The sequence below is a fragment of the Microtus ochrogaster genome, chromosome 21, assembly GCF_000317375.1.
Source record: "Microtus ochrogaster isolate Prairie Vole_2 chromosome 21, MicOch1.0, whole genome shotgun sequence".
Taxonomy (NCBI): Eukaryota; Metazoa; Chordata; class Mammalia; order Rodentia; family Cricetidae; genus Microtus; species Microtus ochrogaster.
Genome location: NC_022022.1, coordinates 32,056,360 through 32,079,942, shown reverse-complemented (window position 1 = coordinate 32,079,942; position 23,583 = coordinate 32,056,360). Strand labels below are relative to the sequence as shown.

The 23,583-nt window shown below is 42.5% G+C and overlaps 1 protein-coding gene across 2 annotated transcripts in view; it reads right to left on the bottom strand.

The window, feature by feature from the left end:
* The window catches only part of Dnajb14 (DnaJ heat shock protein family (Hsp40) member B14), a 38,139-nt gene that overhangs the window by 2,431 nt on the left and 12,125 nt on the right, over positions 1-23,583 (bottom strand). The window contains exons 2-7 of one of the 2 annotated variants that reach the window (XM_005357333.3): positions 22,914-23,085; positions 16,458-16,603; positions 6,090-6,275; positions 4,475-4,569; positions 3,679-3,788; positions 2,827-2,999 (exon numbers count right to left, since the gene is read on the bottom strand). In XM_005357333.3, the coding sequence (XP_005357390.1) occupies positions 2,827-2,999; positions 3,679-3,788; positions 4,475-4,569; positions 6,090-6,275; positions 16,458-16,603; positions 22,914-23,085 (882 nt within the window). The remainder of the gene's footprint in view (positions 1-2,826; positions 3,000-3,678; positions 3,789-4,474; positions 4,570-6,089; positions 6,276-16,457; positions 16,604-22,913; positions 23,086-23,583) is intronic. The other variant, XM_005357334.2, reaches the window with a different exon arrangement.

The following is a 23,583-nucleotide window of genomic DNA, read 5'->3' as shown; positions in this document are numbered from 1 at the left end:
CACACACCTTTAATCCCAGCATTCAGGAGGCAGAGGCAGGTGGATGAGTTCGAGGCCGGCCTGATCTACAGAGCTAGTTCCAGGACAGCCATCAGTACATAGAGAAACCCTGCCCCCAAATAAAGACACAAACTAAAATAAAATTCTCCTCTCCCTCTTCTTCCGCTTTCTTTTTCTCCATGAGAACAGATTTCAGGATATCGCCCAAGATGGCCTCAAACTTGCGGTCTTTCTGCAGCAACACCCTAAGTGCCAGGATTGTGTGTACTTTCACACTTGGGGAAAAAGCTGGAAAATACATATACACAAGTACTGCCCCCACACAACTTGAAAAATAACCAAAATTCTGCCTGCAAGAATTAGATGATAAGACCAGCTGAACATATTACATGGCTTGGTCCTAAGAGAATCAAACTGGCAAAGCTGGACGCCTTCTCCTTCCCAGACAGCCTTCATAATTACAAAGGAGTGACACAGGCTATTGGAGAACTATCATCAGCTGTGGTTGCTGGATGCTGGTCTACTACCCTGCTAAGCAGTGTGTGCCCATCATGCAACAGCGCCATGGTTGTTATGGGGTAACTAACCACATTCTGATTGGACTTGAGGTCCACTCCACAGGAAGGAATTCACACCTGGTACTGTAAACATGGTCAAAAACCTGTGGCTGTGAGGTCATAGGCCCAAGTGGAGAAGCTATGCTATTGTTTTGCTAAATGGACACAATAAGCTTGTTTTTAAACACTTGTCTAACCTAGTGAATAACACTCCACCAGCTTTAAAAAGAAAGGGTGGTGCTTTCTGCAGACTGTGAGTGACTGTGCTAAATAAAGCCTTCCCCACCATGGGCATTCCCACCATCCCCTCCTAAGACTGGGGAAAATGAAAGGAATGAAGAGCTGGAAAGGCTGGAGGGTTGTGGAACGATGTCCACCAGGAATGACATCATTAATGCTCTTGAATCACAGTGGTTGTGATCTGTGAGATCTGCACAACACTGGGTACTCTTGTATGGAGCGGGAGGAAGGCCCAAGCCCTCTCTGAGATCTCTGCCCAGTTAACAGTTGGCAGGGAGAGAGCATCATGAGACCCTACAGCTATCTGCAGTTAGTAGTTGCTAAAGGGAAAAGGGAGAGAGATTTTCTTTAGTGGTGTTACAGAAGCAGTACAAAGATGCCCATGTTCCTGTACATACCCACACTCCCAAAAGGAGCCCTAGTTAAAGCCCTAGTTAATGAATAAAGAACTGCTCTCAGCCTATGGCAGGGACAGAACAGAACTAGGCAGGAAAAGCTAGGCTGTATGCTGGGAGAAAGAAGGGCGGAGTCAGAGAGAAGTCATGGTGCCATTGGAGACTGATGCTGGTAACTTTACCGGGTAAGCCACAGCCACGTGGCGATATACAGATTAATAGAAATGGGTTAAATTAATATAAAAGTTAGCCAATAAGAAGCTAGAGCTAATGGGCCAAGCAGTGATTTAATTAATACAGTTTTTGTGTGATTATTTCGGGGCTGAGCAGCCAGGAATAAAACAAGTGGCCTCCTTACAACAACCCAGTATTATGTGCAATTAATAAATGTGTGGTGATTTGAATAAAAATGGCCCCCATAGGCTCATAAAGAAAGGCACAATTAAGAATTGTGGTCTTGTTGGAGGAGGTGTGGCCTTGTTGGAGGAGGTATGGTGTTGGAGAAGGTATGTATGACCTTGTTGGAGGAAGTGAACTTATTGGAGAAAGTGTGTCACTGATCCTACTGCCCGACAATCTGGACATAGAACTATCAGCTACCGCTCTAGCACCATGTCTGTCTGCATGCTACTGTGCTTCCATGATGACAACAGACTTAAGTCTCTGAACCCATAAGTCATGCCCAATTAAATGTTTTCCTTTTTAAGAGTTGCTGTAGCCAGAAGAGAGTGGCACTTGCCTCTAATCCCAGCATTTGGGAGGCAGAGGCAGTCAGATCTCATTGAGTTCAAGGCCAGCCTGGTCTACTAAGCGAGTTCCAGGACAGCCAGTATTGTTAAACAGAGAAACCTGGCCTCAGAAAAAGAACAACATCAAAAAAGAGTTGCTGTGGTCATGGTGTCTCTTCACAGCAATAGAAACCCTAACACAAATGAACTATAACTAAATAATAAATAACACTTTACACTGGTACAAGCCACTATGCCGAATGCTTACTGGATAACGTGTTATGATGATAAGGTAACTCGTTTAGCAAGAAGCAAGTTGATCTTCTAGATAATGTACAGCTGGAAGAAGCTATCTATTCAACAAAAATGCTCATGAAACACAGTGAGACAAGAACCATTTAGTAAGTTATTATACTGTGCCAATTATTATGTTTTGCCATGTGTAGAAAAATCATTACAGTCAACAGACATGTTAGATTGCTTCCAGGGTCTCCAGATGCTAAGACACAAGGACATGTATGTCTCTTACACAAAACTTCTATGTTTGCATGTCCTACAGATATTCTCCTGTGCATGCTGCCTCCATCTTACTAATGCTGCCTGATATGGTGGAGATGTCATGCACAGAGTTGTTACAGTGGATGGCTTAAAGAACAATGACAACAAGAACCATTGGCACATGTTCAGAACAGACACAACTGCTCTTTTTCTGCACAGTTTTGATTGACAGCTGAATGAATCCATGGATGAGGGACGCCTCAAACATAGAGGGCTGACTGTACTCATTCATGTACTGGATTCCAATTGTAAACCAGGTAATTTCCCTCCTTAAGTAGCATAATCTACAACAAGCATTACAAAGACTACAGATTTTCTAAAATGTTAGAAAATATTTGATAGACTTACTCTGCTGTCTTTCTTTCCAACAGTTATTTCGAATATTCGTCACATAATCTTCCTCCACGCTCTTTTCTACCTTTTGTAATAGTGCTCCTTTGTATTCACTTTTAAAGTCCTTATTGACGTAATAAACAACACCCAAGTTTTCTGTCTGCATTTTAATAGTTTGTCCTGATCCACTGCAAAAAGAGATATAGGATCATTCTTCATTTAATTAAAACTATATCCTAATATTCAAATCAAGAAACAAAAATAAAAGCAATTTAAAGTTAACATCAGTATTGGTTACATTCTTTTTTAATATTTATTTATTTATGATGCATACAATATTCTGTCTGTGTATATGCCTGCAGGCCAGAAGAGGGCACCAGACCTCATTACAGATGGTTGTGAGCCACCATGTGGTTGCTCGGAATTGAACTCAAGACCTTTGGAAGAGCAGACAATGCTCTTACCTTCTGAGCCATCTCTCCAGCCCTTGGTTACATTCTTGAAAACTGCTCCAAGCCACTTTGCACAGAGTACGCACTTTTTGGTTAAGATTCCTTTGTCTTCCCATCACTTAATTATGTCATTTCCCACTTAACGACACAAGCCCAAGACCAATTTTCTCCTTTTCCTTCCTGTCTTTCATGTCAATGTATTAACTACTACATTAAGTTTAAATTCAAATACAGCACTTTTGTCCTGATCCAAGTGGGACAAGTGTACAACAGCAACAATCATATAAATGTATCACTATTTTTAGAATTAGAGATTTTTTTGTAAAAGAGTTGGCACTTAAAAACATCAAAGGACCCTTCAAGGGGAGAAATAAAACTACAACAATTAAATGTAAAATTTTACTTAGCTACTTACGATCTCGGATATAAGGAATAAGGAGGATTGGAGACCATCAACTGGCTTAACAACGACACTAGGATCAGCACAATAATGGGCATCAGCTGGATGAACACAGAGAACCCTCCCTATAAAGAGAGCAGAGAACAACAGTGTAATGACTGCCAGCAATCCAGTGGTTGCCATACATTCTGACAGGTACAAAGGACATCTGTGGTTATCGAGGGTAGTGCTTTCAAACTTGCTGAATAATCTCAACTTCCTGTTATAATCCCTAAAATACAAACTCCACAGGGTTGAAAACTAATCCGACCTCCTTTGAGAGATAAGGAAGCCTCCTCCTGTCATGCACACTGAGTCACCCGGGTTTGCGGGAGCTGGGCTCAGGCCCCTTCCTGTCTCGTCCAGTGTCCTTCCCGTGAAGCTTTCTACACAAGGAGTTTCATTAACACAGGCAATCAGGTATGCCTGCATTAGAACCAAGCAAAGATTCTCTACCCAAGGGTTTTCAGCATCATTTCTAAATCTTTCCAGTCAATAGAAAGAAGCCACCTTCAGAACATAAAAAATACAGATATACCTTTATCAGAACTATGCAATACCAAATCAAAAGCCCCACACTGCCACCACCCTACCCTGACCGCTACTCCTGTGTCTCAGTTATTCTCATAGGACATCTGAGTCTCCTTTGAACACTTGCTAAGAGAAAACTCATTATTTCCTAAAACAACTTGCCCCATTTTTAGTCAATTCTAATTGCTTTCCTGAACTAGAATTTGTCATTTTGAGATTTATAATCACATTATAAACATACATCTGCTCTTTCTTCTTCTCTTTCGTGGCCACTGTGTCGGTGTTGATGTTGGTGGCTGTAAGCAGCCCGGCCATTTGAAAATGAGTGTACACTACCTAGAAAATTAAAGAAGAGGTAAAATTAGTGAATCCCATTTGCCTTGATGCAACAAAAAAAGGCACATTCCATCATGCCCACCTGTCTGTAACTAAATTGCTGGATGTTTGTTTTCAACAATGAATGTTTACTGTCTGATCTTGCCTCCACCTTCCATCAGATATGAGTTACTGTACCCAGCTTTCTAAATTTCTGTGTGAAAATGTGGGTGTGAGTTCCTTAACAATGCTCCACACGTGAAGGGCCATCATTGGTGGTGGTTGTTCCTACAAACCTTAGGCCTTTATTCTGAAAATTCTGATTTCTGCACTTAACTATATCACATACATCTAGAAATCCAAAAAGAGCATTACAACTAATGTTTTTAAAATGCTAATATATTAAAGTATAAGTGGATCACAGATGGACATATTTAGTTGTTTTCAAATGAAGTGAAGGTCCAGCAATGGCTACTATTGACAAAGTAAACCATATTATAACTAACAGAGTTCAAATTAAGTTTATATATCAATCAGACTGTCTACTACTTCAATGAAATACAGAAGAGGACCTTTACATACATTGGCATTAAGAGTCTTTATTAAGAAAAAAGTTTTGTTTCCAAGATTTCTGACTTTTGCCAACATATTTTAAGTCAAAATTCCTAGTTTTAGTAACTTTCCTTGGAGGTAATAGACTCCAATTTGTCAAAACACAGGTTAGAGTTTTGATCTATTTTTACAACTCGGGGATGCTTTGCAAAAATGTCCCATCAATGACACCTCTCTTTCTCTATGATACTAAGACAGGCTCTCAGGTCAGATTCTCATTTTGAATGGGACATTTTACTCAACACCTTACATCAATGTCATAAACAAGCCTAGAGCTTAAAAAAATATATTCTTAAATTCATTCCCACATAAATAGTTCACAGTAAGTGAAAATAGGAGTTTACACTGTTTATGCCAGCACTGTTAGATCTTCTCATACAGTGGGAAATAATACTTCCTGTCAGCCTTGTTTAAGTGGTTGCTCCTACTCTACCACAATAAAAAGGCATCTAGAAAGTTTATATATCAATCAGACTGTCTACTACTTAAATGAAATACAGAAGAGGACCTTTACATACATTGGCATTAAGAGTCTAGGGACCAATGCCAATCATTCTACCCAGGTACCAGATGCTTCCCCTGTTGTAACCTCTATGACACATAACCTCTGGCCTACACTCTTTTCCTTCAACTTCCACTAAGACAAGTCATCTACATCCTTCAACCCTTTTAATTAAAGACAGGCCCAGTAACCATGGTAACCCTTCATGTTTCCCTCCTTTGGTGGAAAGATCCTCGTGCTCCAGCTAGTGACTCCACCACTTGGGAAACTGAGGCAGGACAGCTACTCTAAGTTAGAGATTAGCCCAGGTTACATAGTGAGCTCCAGATTAGAGTGAAACTCTGTCTTAAAACAGAACAAAGCTCAGATGAGAACACTGGAAATCTTTACGAAGTCTAGCTGAGGAAACAAAATAAGCTCAGAGTACCTGAAGGAAATCCACCTCCAAAAAAGATATTGAACAGGTCCTCCGGAGTTATGTCGGCTTCACAGCCTCGGTGGAAATTGAACCTGCCGTTGTTTTGGTGATTACAAGCTTGGTCTTCGCTGCCCGTGAGGTCATACTGTTTTCGTTTCTCTGGATTGCTTAAAACTGCATAAGCATTTCCAATCTCTAAAAATGCAACAAGCAGCAGCATTGGAAAGTAACATCTTCATTCTATAGATTGTCTCACATACAGAAGCATCAACTCAAATATTACTTGAAACCAATTGAGAAAAATTACAAAATGGTAACAATTTCTTTTTAATACTATATGTATATATTTGCTGTTGAAATAGGAGCAGCGGGGCTGCATCCCCGGCACCTGGCCGCCCCCATGGCTAGCTTTACCCGAAATAATTACACGGAAACTGTATTCTTTTAAACACCGCTTGGCCCATTTCTATCTAGCCTCTTCTAGGCTAGCTCTCGCACCTGGACTAGCCCATTTCTAATAATCTGCTGTAGCCCACGAGCTAGCTTACCAGGAATGATCTTAACCTGCATCTGTCTGGAGTGAAAGAATCATGGCGTCTCTTTGACTCAGCTTCTTTCTCCCAGCATCCTGTTCTGTTTTCTCCGCCTACCTAAGGGTTGGCCTAGGAAATGGGCCTAGGCAGTTTCTTTATTAATAAGAAATCACTCCCACATCAATTTGCAACATCATGCTATCTCAATATAGCTTTCTGTAATAGTCAAATCTTCTCACTGCCCTGGAAACAAAGGAATTGCCATCTCTCCCCTGCAACATTGCACCATGGCCTCTAGAGCACAGTCCCCACTTTGTGTTCTCACAGTGAGCCATTCAAGATTGCTCAACTACACAGCATGGATGGAGGTCACACATTTTTAATCCCAGAATTTGGGAAGCCAAGACAGGAGGATTTAAAGTTCAAGGCCACCCTGACAAACAAGACTACTCCCAACAACCACAGTGGTATCCAGCAAGTATCGAGAACCCTACCATTTCTGCCCTTCGCTGGTTAATAGTTTCTCCTTCGCAATAAGATTCAAAGCTTACTTGGTGAGTGAGTGTCTGAGGTCAAATGCTCAGCATAATATGAATACATACCCAATACATAACCCAAGACATTTCTGCTGGAAAACTTTTTCTTTTTGCACACTACCACCTATTTTATTTCTAAACAACTTGTTTTCCTTAAGACAAAAAAACCCACATGAGAGTAGGGACTGTCTACGCCTGTGCTACAGACAAAGTCTTATGTGTTGTTGCTGTTTGTTTTGGTTTTGTAGTGGGTCTCATTACATGGCCCAGGCTAGCCTTGAACTATTCAACCATTTAGTGCATGTGCAAAATTCAGGGATGCTTGCAGCTCCTAGTTATTTAGAGAATTAAATACAAATGTTATTTTGGTGTTCAAAATTTTTTCTTCAAATGTTTTACTTTGTGATAAATATAGATGCGTGCACACTTTTAAATACACAATAGATATCCTCTACACCTTTTCCCTAATTTCTCCTAGTGATAATATGTTATCAATTATAGCAAAATATCATAAATGGAGTACTAAGTACTACTAATTATGTCAATAGAACATTCTTTCAAGTACTCTAATTCCTCACTTTGTATGTGTGCAGGTGTGTGCTGTGGATGCGTAGACCGTGGCTACAACATGATGATCAAGTCAGTTTTTTCTGACCACCTTTCTGTGGTTCTGGGAGTGGAACTCAGGTTACTGGATTTGCATGGCGAGCACTTTTATACTAGCTGAACCATCTCACTGGCACTAAGGGGTCCTTTTATATAACTGGATTCAATCCCTGCTCCATCCTGCAGCTCCTCAATCCCTGATAACTAATAAACTATTAGTCAGTTCTCTATTTTTACCATTTCTAGGATGTTGAAGACCCAAAGTTGAGGATGCATACCTACAATGTCAGCACATGAGAAGCGGAGACAGTGGGCTCTGAGTTTAAAGTCAACCTGGTTACATATTGACTCTCTCTCTCTCTCTCTCTCTCTCTCTCTCTCTCTCTCTCTCTCTCTCTCTCACACACACACACACACACACACAAATGTATGTATATATATATATATATGTTGTATAAATAACACAGTATAAAAATAGGATTACTTCATATAAATGAAACTCTTTGGAACTGACTCATTTCAATGAGCACAGTATCCAGACAGACCCAGCTAGTCGCATGGCAGGAGGATGTTCGTTTTTATTACTACATAGTACTCTATGGTAAGGATACAGCACTGTTGGGTTAATTGCTCATCCTCTCCATGACAGCTGGGATCTTTCTAGTTTGGGGCTATTATAATAAAGCTGCTATATGCCTTTACCCCAGGTTTATGTATAAATGAAAATGTTCATTTCTCTGGGATAACTGCCAGGAGTGCACTGCTCAATTGCACAGTAGCTCTGAATTAGTTTTTTGATCAACTTCCAAAGCTGTTCTGCAAAATGATTCTCATTTTACTTCTCTTCAAACAATACATGAATAATCCATCCCATGCACCCAGAGCCTTTAAAAGGAGCTGGTACACTTTTCTATGTCAGCCATTATGATAGGTACACAGCACTATCTGATATCTTGGTTTCACTCTGCATTTCTCTAGTGGCTAATAATGCTGAAGTCTTTTCATGGGCTCCTCTGCCATGGGCAAATCATCTCCATGTCTTGTCTTGTGTGTGTGTGTGTGTGTGTGTGTGTGTGTGTGTGTGTGTGTGTGTGCGCGCGCGCATGCGTGCGCGTGTGTTTGGTGTTGTGTGACATGTGCGTGCATGTTCATGTATGAATGTATTTGTGCATATGCAAACATCTGTGTTAGCATTTGTATAAAGGCCAGAGAATAACCTTTGGGTGTTGCTTCTCTGGAACAGCTGTATCATTGCCACAGTAACACATTTATACACAGTCCTGGCTTTTCTGTCCTTCCATGTGTCTAACGGAGTTCTAAAACTCCATGTGAGGTCCTGGTTCTTGGGATGATAAGAGATTTTCAAATACAATTCTGCTATTTTGTCTACTGCAAGGCTCTGCATCTTAAATGCTGTGCTTCAGCTTCTTCCCCTGTGCCATTCCAATGGTGTAAGGGACACTACCTCCCACTTCTTCCCCTGTGCCATTCCAATGGTGTAAGGGACACTACCTCACCACTTTCTGGCAGGAGCACACTTCCTTTCCCCTCAGACTCTGATGACACCAAGTGAAGGAGTGGGGACCTCCTCACTAACATTGGGAAGACACGGGGTTTCCAGATTTGTACTAAGCTATAGTTGTCTCCTGGATAGAAAGAGAAGGGTGCCTTATTGCTGCTCTCCATGTGGTTTTATTGACACCATGAAGCTATACCTTTGTCTGGATAGTGGTCACCATGCCATCCCTAATTCCCCTTGTGATGGTAAATCCAAACTGCTAGCATGCTTAAACTGAAAACTGCCTCGGAGATTGGTAACCAGTGTCTGTGACGGCTTTCCACAATTGCACGAGGGCTCTGACTGAGTGCGTGGATTAGCCTCTGATGGAGTCAAGTGCTGACATTATTAGTAGGCACTGAGGGTAGGAGGGGGGCCCAATTGGAGGAAGAATGTTGTGTGAGTTATGCCCTTGGAGCTACATCTTATCCTGGCTTCCTTCCTGCATCTCTTTCCTTTGCTTTCTATCTACCATCATGTGAATGGCCTTAGCCTGCCATGCTATGTGCTTTCCCTTCATAACAGATGGACACTTCTCAAATCATACACCCAAACCAATCTTGCCTCCCCTTAAGTTATGTGTCTCAAGTATTTGGTCAAGCTGGTGTGAAAGTAACTAATTCACCCCAGTAGGAAGGAGAGTGGCTGTCATCTCTAGGGAGTCTGGGGTGCGGCCCCCACAGCACCCCACGGACACTGTGCAGCTTCTCCTGAGGCTGGAGATATGATAAAGCAGTGATGAGCACTTGCTCTTCCAGAGGATCTGATGAGGACACCTGGCACACATGTGCTGCACATACATGCATGAAGGCAAAACACACATAATAAGTAAATAGTGGGAAGAAGGAAGGAAGGAAGGAAGGAAGGAAGGAAGGAAGGAAGGAAGGAAGGAAGGAAGCTGAAGGTCCCAATTCCTCCTCTGTCACTGTCCTTTCAGGGAATTAGGGCATCTGTCACCTCATGAGAAAGGCGTGTGGTCCAGTGTGGGTCACTGAGGGGCCAGTTTCTTCTGTAGTATTTGACCACAAAAAAACAGTTGTTATTATTATTATTATTATTATTATTATTATTATTGTTTTTTCGAGACAGGGTTTCTCTGTAGCTTTGGAGCCTGTCTTAGAACTAACTCTTGTAGACCAGGCTGGCCTCTAACTTACAGAGATCTGACTGCCTCTGCCTCCCGAGTACTGGGATTAAAGGCGTGCACCACCACCACCTGGCCCAGTTATTACTTTTTTTTTCTTCTTCCATGTTTCTCAGTGCTCAGGGGTTGCCAAGTCCCCCATCACCTAATCAGGAAAGTGTAAGGACAGATCTACCAGACACTCAAGTGTCCCCTGCCATACTGCTCCTGAGTCCTGAGTTTATAGATCTTCTCACTATCTGTCGGTCTTCCAGGGTCCACTTGACCTGTTCACTGGATAACGTACAAGCTTTTCATCTACCTGGTATGGAGAATAAGGCCAAAGTCGGCTCTTCTATCCAAAAGGCCACTGGTGTTTAAACTACTCTGCCTCACTCTCACGGCCAAGCCTTTATCCCTGCCCCTTTCTCTAACCATAAAAAAATCAAACATCTCACAAAAAAGTCCTCACCTACGATATGAATGATTCTCGTCCTAATGCTACTTCATTTTTCATCTTTTATGCTACTGAGGATAAAGTACTCAAGAATGCTAGACAGGTACTGAACACTTAGCTATAGAGTCAGCTCTTTAAAAATACAAAGGGGTGGGGACTCTCAATAAGTTACCTAAGCCGCCTTGAATGCATGCTGCATTCTGCAGTTCAAGTAAGCCTTGAACTTGTGACCGCCTGCCTTTGTCCCTGGAGCACCTGTAATCAGTTTTCATAACCAGGCCACCATTACTTGTCTTTCTGACTTTTCCTCAGCTGTCCTTTTCTGTTCAGGTATTTCGTTACAGCAAGTCTCCTGGGAGAATTTGTGAGTCCCCATTTTCTCATTATGAAACAAGGGTGGCACTAGCCCCATGACACTTTGTTGGGGAAGATGTGGTTAGGACAGGCCTCATATGACCTAGGCTGGCCTGTACGTATCTGATCCTCCGGCCTCTATCACCCAGATGATGATATTATAGACATGTGTCATAAAGTACGTACGGCTTCATGAATATTATATGAAAACAAAAAGAAAAAAGGAAAAACCAGTAATGAAAAACTACAGAATGTTTGCCGGACTGTAGGCTTCACTAGGCTGCAAATGTTTCTATGTGAGACACAACTCCCTTCTATGAGTACAAATTCTGTAAGGATGAAGGGATCTCAAACCCCTCACTTAAGATAAGGAACAGTCCCAGAGGTAGAATTAACGTCTTTGTTCTGAGAGACTTGCTGTTGATCTGCAACGTTAATATTAAACTACCAAACCTAGCACCAGCCGTAGCACATGATCCATACTATTTATGAAACAAACGGCTAATGCCCTCCGCTATGACACTCTGCTGACGGTGTAACCGTGTACTCAAATATCCCTAACATACCCCAGTCTTGGAGGATGATCTGTGCCACCTTGGTGGATAATGAACTAAAGCCTTGTGAACAAGAGGCAAGCACCACTGAGCTACACCAACTCAAACACAGATATGCTGTAACGGTGTTTATGTCAGAGATAGAGAGGGAATCCAAGCCACTAGAATAATTTGTAAAACATATTTAGGTACGTTTTAAAAGTCATAGTGAACATTTCTCTGCTTTAGTAAACTAGACAAGCTTTGTTGAAAGACAAAACAGCCACGTTTAGTCTGCTGTCCTTGGGAGAATTTGTAGTGTTTAACTTAAGTTCCTAATCTAATCATTTTTATTTTTCCATTCATGAAGAAAATAACATGCAAATGATTTCCACTTTCTATAAAACAATGTTTCGGTGTGATCAAACCTGACTTTAGTTTTCATATAAAAGTGATGTGGGAGTCCTTCTGTCTATGTGTTGCTCTTATTGGTTAATGAATAAAGAAACTGCTTTGGACCTATAGCAAGGCAGAACTTAGGTAGGCAGGGAAAGCTAAATGGAATGCTGGGAGAAAGAAGGCAGAGTTAGAGACAGAAGCCAAGCCATGGAGCTGCGAGAGTCAGACATGCTGAACTTTTCCAGTAAGCCACAGCTACATGGCAATATATAGACTAATAGAAATGTGTCAAATTAATATAAGAGTTAGTCAATAAGAAGCTAGAGCTAATGGGCCAAGCAATATTTTAATTAATACTGCTTCTGTGTGATTCTTTCGGTTCTGAGCGACCGGGACAAACAAGCAGCTCTTTCCTTAAAACATAAAAGAAAGAGTGGACGCCAGTGAGATGGCTCCGCAGGGAAGGCGCCCCGCAGTCCCCGCAGTCCCCGCAGTCCCCGCAGTCCCCGCAGTCCCCACAGTCCCCGCAGTCCCCGGGACCCACATGGTGGGAGGAGAGATCCACTGCTGCAAACTGTCCTCTGAGTCCACCTACCAGTGTGCAGACCTGAACATGCATGCAGGCATGTGTGTACAAGCACACACATATAGATTAATTAAAAAATAACTCATATATATACAGCGTTCTGTAGGCCAGAAGAGGGCACCAAATCTTATTACAGATGGTTATAAGACACCGTGTGGTTGTTGGGAATTGAACTCAGGTCCTCTGGAAGAACAGTCAGTGCTCTTAACTGCTGAGCCATCTCTCAAGTCCAAATAAATATATTTTTTAAAAAAAGAAAATAATACCCAAACACTGCCTCTGCTTAGGGAGAAACGGCTTCATATCCAAATGGAAGACTGACTAAGAATGCAATCAGACATTTAGGAAGTGCATCACGAATGAAGCCTGCCATGTCTGTCTGACAGAACAGGCTGCAAGACAGTGAACTACATTTGCTCATTGAAAATGTATGGGCTAGAGCTTGAACTGTCTGTCCAGTTTCTACTGGGTGAAAATTGGCTCCTGAACTCCCAATTCTGATCCCTTTGGAACTAGTAAATTAATATTCTTATATATAGATGACCACCCTTATACTGGCTGTGTGAGCCTCTTCCTAGAGATCATCATCTCCTACCATGCTGATCAATAAGTATTATTCTTTCTTTACAAAGTACAACATTAAACCATGAATATGTAACACACAACCTTTAAAACTATCTTTTTTGGTTTGTTTGCTTTTACCTTTTTTTTTTTCTCAAGACAGGGTTTCTCTGTAGTTTTGGAGCCTGCCCTAGAACTAGCTCTTGTAGATCAGGTTGGCCTCAAACTCAGAGATCCATCTGCCTCTGCCTCCTGAGTGCTGGGATTAAAGGCATGTGCCATCACCGCCCGGCTATGATCTTCTGTTTTAAAGTTACTTTTACTTTATGAGTATAAGTGTTTTGCATGCATGTAACTGTACCTTGTGCCTTGAGAGGTCAGAAGAGGGCATCAGGTATCATAAGACTGATGTTATAGCCATCATAAGGGCTATGAACCATCATATAGGTTCTAGAACTTAAATCTGGATGTTGTGGAAGAATAGATGGTTGTGAGCCATTGTGTGGTTGGTGGTGGTTCCTGGGAATTGAACTCAGGACCTCTGGAAGAACAGTCAGTGCTCTTAACCTCTGAGCCATCTCTCCAGCTCCCTATTTTTGTTTTTTCGAGACAGGGTTTTACTATGTAGTCCTGGCTGTCCTGGAACTCACTCGGTAGACCAGGCTGGCCTTGAACTCACAGAGATCTGTCTGCCTCTGCCTCTTGAGTGCTGAAATAAAGGCATGTACTACCACTGCCTGGCTTGTTCATTATTTTTGAGTTTCTCACACAGCTCAGACTGACCTTGAACTCACTAGTAGCCAAGGAGACCTTGAATTTTTGTTCCCGCTTGTACCTTGCTTGGATTACAGGTGTTCACAACCACACCTGGTGCCAAGCCTAACATTCTTAACATTACGAAGAATTACTACTGTTTACTTTTATGTGAATGAATATTTTGCCTGGATGCTTGTACCACATGGGTGCAGTGCCTGTGGGGACCATAAGAGGGCGTCAGATCCCCTAGAACTGGGTTACAGATAGTCCTTCAACCTGGGTCTTCTGGAAGAGCATCCTATGCTTTTAACAACAGTATCACCTCTCCAGGCCAGGAAGAATATTGACAGCACCAGGCGATCACAGACATAGTGTATGGATCACACAAATATTTCTAAGCATTTTGAAACAAAAGATTTGCTTCAATTTTATTAAATTTGTCCTGACATTTTGATGCACGTAAAGGATCCATTCTGAGCACTGACACTCCCCAGCATCTGCTTTGCTCCTCCTCTAGAAAGCCTACACTATTTCTTGTGTGTAACCCACTGAGTCTAACCTGAGCCACCTGTGTGACCATGGGGTTGGAACTTGTGACCAGAGCCTGGTGGGCTTATGAGACAACAGGAAAAGGTTTAAATTAAACCGTTTTAACTCATAATGTTGAACTGTTAAAATGTTTTCTATAACTTCTTTTTAACTTTTTATTTATTTGTGTGTGTGTGTGTCCCTTGTGCGTGTTCACACACTACACACATGTGTACGGGTCATAGGCTGACCTGTAGGAACCAATTCACTTTGAGTCCCGGACTCAAACTCAGGACGCCAGGTTTGGTGGCAAGCTCCTTTAGCTGCTGAGCCATCTCGCTGGCCCCAGGTTTCCTATACTCCAAATATGCCACTGTGAACTTGAGGAAATGCTGCTTTGCTTTTCCACAAGCACAGCTTTGGCAGGGCTTTCACTGGAATATATTATTAATTCCCAAATGTATTTTCCTTGGCAACTTCCTTCAACAAATAAGACTGTTCTGTAAACAATATCCTCCTCCCTCCCTACCCACTTCTCTCTCAAGTCAGAAGAAAACAAAAATAATTTTCTAGTATAACGCCCTGCTGGCCTAGAACTTGCTATGTAGACCAGGCTGGCCTCAAACTTGTGATCCTCCTGCCTCTGCTTCCTGAAGGCTGGGGTTATAGGCATGTTCCACAATGCTTAGACTGTAAACCATTTTAATGGTATTATTTCGAAGGACCAATCAAGTCTTCTTTTTTGAAACATTTAAAACAAAAGTACCTCCTTTGTTCCACTCTAAGACCCCAGTGTGCTACTGAAAACACCAAACACTGGCTCTATGAATATCAAATTCACAAGAATCAACAATCACAAAATTACATTTCACGTGTATAATACATTAATTGTTACAATGAAACTGTAACAAAACATGAAATCATTGCTATTGGTCTTTTACTTAATAATAAACCTAAGGCACAGGAGTCAGTCCTACTGCCAGCAACTCTATCTTTCAGAGAGGAGCCAGAAAGTGCTTCCCTGGACAGGAGAAGTTAAAGGAACCATGTGCAATCACGGGGAGAGAAGGGTAATGCAGACAAGAGATAGTCATGTCCCTCATTACAACACACAAAAGGAAATTATGAAGTCAGTTACATAATATTTGTGCTTATTTAATATAATACTAAACTCACTAAAACTTAAAAGTAAAATAGAAAACACAGACAGGAGATAAGAAATCAATGTTGAAGAAGCAAAAGGAATCCTATCACTAGAAAGGCACACAGAAGAGAGAACTGTGCTGAGCCTGGCGGTCCATGCCTGGCACCTCAGCACTCAGGGGCAAAGCCCAGAGACTGTTAATACAAGGCCAGCCTGAGTTGCACAGCAAGACCCGGGCTCATAAACCCCAGGGATAGAGATGCAGCTCAGCAGCCGAATGCATGCCTAACACGGTCAAGGCCCTGGGTTTGAACTCAAGCATCATCAAACCTGACCAGGTGTCATAGAGAGATAGACACATGACCAACATCCCTAGAATAGACTATCTAGGAAACCATCATTCTAGACCGTGTCCAGGAAAAACGCATTAAAAGTGTCCCTTTCGGTTGACTTGGAGCCAGATGTCAATGCTGGAAGGAAATGCAAACCATCAATCCCCAAACAAACCTAGAAGACACTCATGCTACCTAGGAAAGTGACTTAGGATTGCTTAGCTGAGTAACGGAAGCCAGTTTCAAAGGTATTTCGAAAGTTCTTAAGCTGGTTTCTAGATACACCAGAAGAAAGCAGAATCTCACATTCTGAAACACTGTAAAGTGCATTCTAAAAAAAGACCTTATTGAAGTTTTATAAGTTACTTTACTTTTAAAAGCATCCGTGGCTCCAGGAGCGTGGTTTTTGTCAGGATGAAACTTCAAAGCAAGCTTCCTATAAGCTTTTTTCAAATCTTCATCACCAGCATCTTTTGTAACTCCCAGAACTTCATAATAATTTTTACATTTGTTTATGCTGTGGACAAGAAAGGGTATGATATGAATTTCAAGCAAGAGCACAATGCTACTCTCTATTAGAATGGGATGAGGGGTACCTGTGGCTGTAATGACCTATCCAGGCTGTTTGTGCCACTCTCTTTGGTATACAGACAATTCCTCCACCCCTGAGAATGTTCACATCACAGTTTATCAAAGCTACAGGGAAGAACAGGCCATGGTGAGCACAGATGAAGGGCACTGGCTGCAGCTAGAGAGGAAGAAACTCCTCAAAATGTGTCACAACTAAGGAGTAAACATGGAGAGAGCATTAGTGCACAGTGCAGACCTGGGGAGCACATGAGCAGGGCGACTATCTACACAGGAACCGCAGTGCTCTCCCAGCCAAAGCCAGCACAAGCTAGCTCCACACCATGGCTACTGAGAATTTACCTGAGTTACTCTGAAAAACACAGGGATCCTGCATTAATAAAACAGTTAAAAGTAGTAATGGGGATTAAAGAATACTTGTTACATCCAGTTTCCAACAGTCCATTCCCAGCGATCATCTAATACAGTTTGTTCTTCAGTTCTTTCCAAGGTTTACATATTGAAGTTAGGAGTGTTGAAAATATATCAGGAATAACAGAGAAATACTGAAGGGATTAGAGAACACTGAGAACTCTAGAATGACAACATCCTACAACCAAACTACCTGACATCCCAAGAGCCAAGGCAGGTGGGTGTAAGGGCTGGCAGCAGAGCTCGGTGCCAGGGAGCACACAGCATGCATGGACAAAACGCTGGGCTTTTTTTTTTTTTTTAGCAGATGTGCATTTCTTTGTACAATATTTTGTAACTTTATTGTGTTCCATATTCTGTCTTGAGAGCATGACAACCGGTAAACTAACTGGGAGCACTGGTAACTACGGGCAAAACTGGGAAAAGATGTGAGAGAAAAGGGAAAAACCTCACACATCAATTCACAAAGAGCTGAGGCGGGTTTTACCGTCACAGTGCTTGGTACCTCAACAGCCATCTTAACTCCCCTTTATAATGGAAACATCCACGAGGCACTGTGTCCATGGAGAGGAGACAGGAGAAGGGTACAATGACAGAAATTACACAGTGCGATTGGACCAAGGACAGCAGCCACTGTGGCACAGAGCTGGTCTCAGTCTAGGAGACTCCCGACATGTGCGGTGGCAAGCTCAATGGAGCCTACAGGATTCTAAGTCCCAGAAGCCTGATACTGAACTTCATAGTGTGGGAGGGGACTTCGGTTTTTTGTTTTGTTTTTTTTTTTTCCGATCTGATTTTGACTGTGCCCTGATTCTTTCCTCGTGGAGTAAGGAAAGTATTGAACTTATTTTTTTATTTTACAGGAGCCCAAGGTTGACAGAATTTGAGCTTTTATGGACACTTTGGTATTTTTGAGAGACTTTGAATATTTTATTTTTTGAGACAGGGTCTCTCAGTGTAGACCAGGCTGGCCTCAAACTTACAGAGATCTGCCTGCCTCTGCCACCTGAATACTAAGATTAAAGACATTTGCCACTATGCCTGGCTGATTTTGGATATTTTAGAGACTGAATTTTTAAGGTTTGAACGTTTGAAGATTTTGAGACACTTAAAGTTTGTAATATGCGTTATATTGTGATATTGACAGTAATGCTATCTTGGTGACAATAAGAAACGTTACAGCTGAACAGTGATGTGTTTGTGCATTAAACTGGCAAAGGGCCAACTGTCCTGGATAGTTTTATGACAACCGGACACAATCTGGGGTCATTTTAGAAGGTGAACCTCAACTGAGTCCCCACCAGACGTTTTCTTGATTGATGACTGATGGGGAGGACTAATGTTGGGTCATTAGGGAATGGTGCTACTTAACAGGATTAGGAGGTGTGGCTTTGTTGGAGTGGGTGTGGCCTTGTTGGAGGAAGTGTATCACTAGGGGTGGGCTTTGGGTTTCAGATGCTCAAGGCAGGCCCAGTGTCTTGCTTTTCCTGCTGCCTTTAGAGCAGGATGTAGAACTCTTAGCTCCCTCTCCAGCACCATGTCTGCCTGTGAGCTGCCATGCTTCCCACTGTGAAGAGCATGGACGAAACCTCTGAAACCATGTCAGCCCAAATTAAATGCTTTCTTTTATAAGAGGAGTTGTGGTCATGGTGTCTCTTCACAGCAACAGAACAGTGACTAAGAGACCCTACTTTCTCATATCACAGCCTTTCCATCAAGCTGGGGGTCATTTTTCCTGTTATTGCAACCAAATGCCTGACTATGACAACTTAAAAAGCATCGGGTTTATTCTGACCCGTACTTGTGGGGAAGTCAGCCACAGCAGGGAAGATGTGGCGCACACTAAAGCGCACAGGGCAATGAGTGCTTGCTAAGCTCAACCTTCTCCTTTGTATGCAGTCTGGCCCATGGAAGGGCACTGCCCATCCAGAGAGGATCTGCCCACCCCAGTTAACCTACCCTAGAAAATCCCTCCTAGATGTGCCCAGAAGCAGCTGTCTCCAGAGTGAGTCTAGGTCATGTCACGCTGCTAGTTAAAATAAGTGTTTGCTGTGTGTTTAATTTGTTCTTTTCTGAAAGATCCAAACTTTCTGCATCCTTAACAATAAAACAAACCTTCAAAAAGAAATCTCAGAGGATACAGTTCATTCATACACAGATGCCTTCTCCCTGTGCTGTCTTAGAACTCTGCCAGCAAGAAGACCACAAGTAGATACACACCATCCACTTCCTAACCCTGGGCCAGAAACATAACCCAAGTCAATCTGCTTCTCAACAACTTGGGAAGCGAATATTGTATAACGGAGGCCCATAGGACCTGTCTGCTCCACTGTTTATACCTTCTTTTGCTGGACTGGAAATATAATGGCAGAAGCGAAAAATCATTTTTCAACTTCCTCTCTCTTTTTAAATGTGTTACAGATGTTCATTTCGATAGATCCCAGTGACTGGGGATACAGTTGGTACGGTAGGTGCCTGACGTGCATGAAGCCCTGGGTCCAGTCTCCATACTGGGTGTGTTGGCAAACACCTATGACCCCAGCATTCATGAGGTAGAGGCAGATCAGAAAATCAAGGTCATCTTTAGCTGGAGAGAGTTCTAGACCATCCTGAGCTATGTGAGACTTTGTCTCAAATGAATACATAGGCTTTAGATTTAATTGGTGTTTAGGGAAACACTTCTGAGTTAAGGCACCATCCTTCTGATATATCTAACAACTGTAATTTATCTTCCTCTAACTTAAAGAACTGAAATTTAACAAGAGCAGGCACTGCAGTCTCGCACCTGCACCTGCACAGTGCCGGGGAGCTGAAGCAGAAGGAACATGAGCTCAAGATCAGTCTAGGCTACGCAGCAAGAGCTGGTCTAAAACCAAACAAAAAGGGTAGAGGAAGACAAGGGGCATTGAAGCTTAAATCAAATCTGAAGGTCCGGTCTCTGTAATTCCAATGAGAAGGATCTGTATAGGAACAGTCACGGACACTGACGATAACTGCCTGCTAGACTCCACACAGACCTTACATGTTTAATACAAAATGGCTTTACAATGATGTATTAAAAACTTCAAATAAAATTCATTTTCCTCAGTTTTTTAAAGCCTATTTCAGCTCAGAGACAGACAGTCTCGTGGCACTGAGTGCTTGCTCGCTGAGTTACACAAGTTTTCTTCAGTCTTACTATAGCCTCGCACTCACGCAACGGGAGTGGCATGGTTGCGTGGCTTCTCCCCATTGAGCCAAACTGTTACTGAGCAACTTGTTCACATAAGCATCTTCTCTATCAAGACAGTGCCTTCCTGAGGAAAGTCCCTTGTGTATAAATAAAACAAAACACAAAATGGCATGGTGCAGCTCTGGCCTCTTACCTGCCGCCTCGCCAGAGCCACGCGTGAAACCTGCTGCAAACATACACACTACACAACTTGGCAACTTCCATACGAGGGGCTGATGGAAATACTCCAAATAACTTACGGATTTCACTTAGAAGAATGCTTCATAGTTAGTCCCAGAAGGGATTTTTTATATATAGAATTTATATTAGATAGACATAGTTTATATTATATAGAATTTAAAAGATACAGTAGAGTTATTGGTTTGGAGAATCAATCTGTAATGCTGGAGGTGATGCTTCTAAAGAAATTCATCTATCCATAAGGAACATGATGGTAAATATGGCTGGACCCTCAGTCAAGGCTAACTCTGCACTCACTGAATTCCACCTGTAAAGAAGCCCACGCTTTTACTAGTCTCCACAAGTTCCCAGCCTCCTCAACAGCCTTCCCCAGTCTCACATAACAGAAGACGACAGGCGTTCCCGCGAGTCTCCACCTGCCCAACTCTGATAGCATGTCTGCTCCGCCATTAGTGCTCGCTCATTCTTCATTCCCATGATGTCCCAGAAGCACATCCCCTCACCTTGGGGAAAATGAAAACAAGCACACATACACGTAGGCATGCACAGAAGCGCACTCACACCAGTGCTGAACAAGTACACTTCCCTTATTCACTGACGTTCCTCTCTTGGGGGCTCTAACATGTGTGCTCTCCCTCCCGGTAAGACTTAAAAAAAGCAATAACACCACATCTAGAAGAACATCATTTTCTAAAATGTGCAGCTGAAGTTTTGTTGGTTGGTGACACATCCAAGCAAATAAGTGATTCTATTTTGGGGGAAGGGTCACAAAAATCACAAACAATACAATTCAATTTGTAATTAGAAAAATTCATGGATTAGCTGAAGAGATGTCTTAGTGGTTAAGAGCATTTGCTACTTCTCCAGAGGACCCAGGTTCAGTTCCAAGCACGCACAACCTTCTGTAACTCCAGTTCCTGGGGGATCAGATGCTCTTTTCTGGCCTCTACAGGCACCAGGCATGCATGTAATGTACATGTATACATACATGTAAAACACTCATCCATATAAAATAAAGGTAAATAAATCCAAAGAGAGAAACAGGATTCCCGGGGCATGCTCTCCCAGTGTAATGTAATGCCTACAGGAAAACACAACCTGTTTTAGGACAGTTTCAAGCATACTGCTTTCTTATTGCCTGTCCCCAGAAAAAGCCAGGAGCAATCTCTCACTCACTTATTCAGTCAACTCTGACAAGGTGCGGCCTTGTGGAAGTGGTCGGCAGCCTTTGAAATGCTTGCTACTGCTCACACCAGTCATGTCCTCTTTCACGGCTGCACCCTGACTAGGGAATATGTTTCTTCATTGTGATTTCAGACACAATGATTCCAACAGAGCTTTAGTATGCACATATAGAGGGGAAAAATACGATAGAAATATTTCAATATTAGACTCAGGACATCGTGACAAGCGGCTTTCATCACTGATAAAATCTGAGTCTGAGAGTATATGATATAGAAGTTACGCTGGATGAGGAAAGGAAGCGTCTAAAGGACAGGAGACGTGGACCACTCTGCTGCTCTCCAGAGCTTCCTCACATCAGGTCACAATGCCATGGGATCCACCCTCCCGATTCGTCATCTCCAGAGTCCATCACCTGCCAGCACCAGCTGCCCAGAAGAGCAACATCAGAACAAGTACTTTCCTTAGCTTCCACAGGAGCCGGGCAGGGGCGGAGCACACCTTTAATCCCAGCACTTGGGAGGCAGAAGCAGGCAGATCTCTGGGTATTTGAGGCCAGGCTGGTGTACAGCGAGCTCCAGACAGCCAAAATAAATAAATAAATAAATACAGTCGCCAAAAACTTTCAATAGGAAACAAAACAATCTATTCTGAAGTATTTCATACCTCTTAGCTTAGCCTTTTTTCAAGAAAACCCTTTCTTATTTATAAAATTAGTTACACGGTATTTCTAAAACCAAGTTTCTCACTGTTCAGCTCCACCCCACTCTGCTGCATACAGGAGAGTATGAGAGACCCAGAGGGGACACCCAGACAGGGCACTGTGGTGTCTGTATACAAAGGCAGCCTTGCCAAACTAGAATGGAAAACGAGGGTGCTAAGGCAGGAAGTGTAAAGCATTGCTGCCCTGACTCTCAATTTTCCTCCTATGAAACACTCCCGTTTCCAACTGTATATGACAAGACAGCAATTCATCTTCCCCCTCCTACCAGCCAAACAATGCACAGAATCAATGCTCAAGTCATTACTTTACACTTGGGTCGTATTGTCGATTTAGAAGAATAAAACCTTCCACAGAGCTTTTTAAAGACTGACCCCACCAAAACTCTGAAGCACCAGATGCCCCGGGAACACCTTTGTTTCCTTTCTATGCAACTGTACCTTTCTCTGGCATTATGACATCAGTTAAGTTCGATCAGAATCAATGATCAAGGAGATGATATCATCTCATTACCTGAGAACTCCGTCTACTTGGTCTTTGGTGTAGACTTTTCCTCCTTCGCCACTACTGGGGGTGCCGTCCTTTGTGCAGGTAGGCTTGCTCTGGTCCCCACTCCCTGGAGGTTTTCGGCAATGTGTGCTGTTTCCAGCGGTGCTTCCATTTTTCATAATTATTTCCAATAATGCTGTGGGAAGACAGACAAAGGGAACTGTACCCACTTACATCAGGACACAGATACGCAACTCCACAAGGAAAGAAAGCAGACAAATTGCAATGTCTTCCAAAAAGATTTAACATGGCTTCCTCTTCCTCCTTTAGGGCTGTGGGGGTGTGGGTGGCACTGTTTTGTTTTCCCCTTTATTTAGACAGGATCTTGCTATTTGCTATTCATTTGGACTGACCTAGACTCATGTGGCCCATACTGGCTTTGAACTCTCAATTCTGCCTGAGTTTCCTAGATTACAGGCACAAACCACCAATTCAGGCTCTACAATGTCTCTTTAAATAACAGACCTCCTGCTGCTGGGTGTGGTGGCACACACCTTTAATCCAACACTTTGGGCATAGAAGTAAGCAGATCTGTGAACTCCAGGCCAGTCAGAGCTACACAGTGCAACCCCCTCTCAAAAGCAAAACCAAACAAATAGTAAACATCAGTGATTGCTATAGTGCATAACTGTCT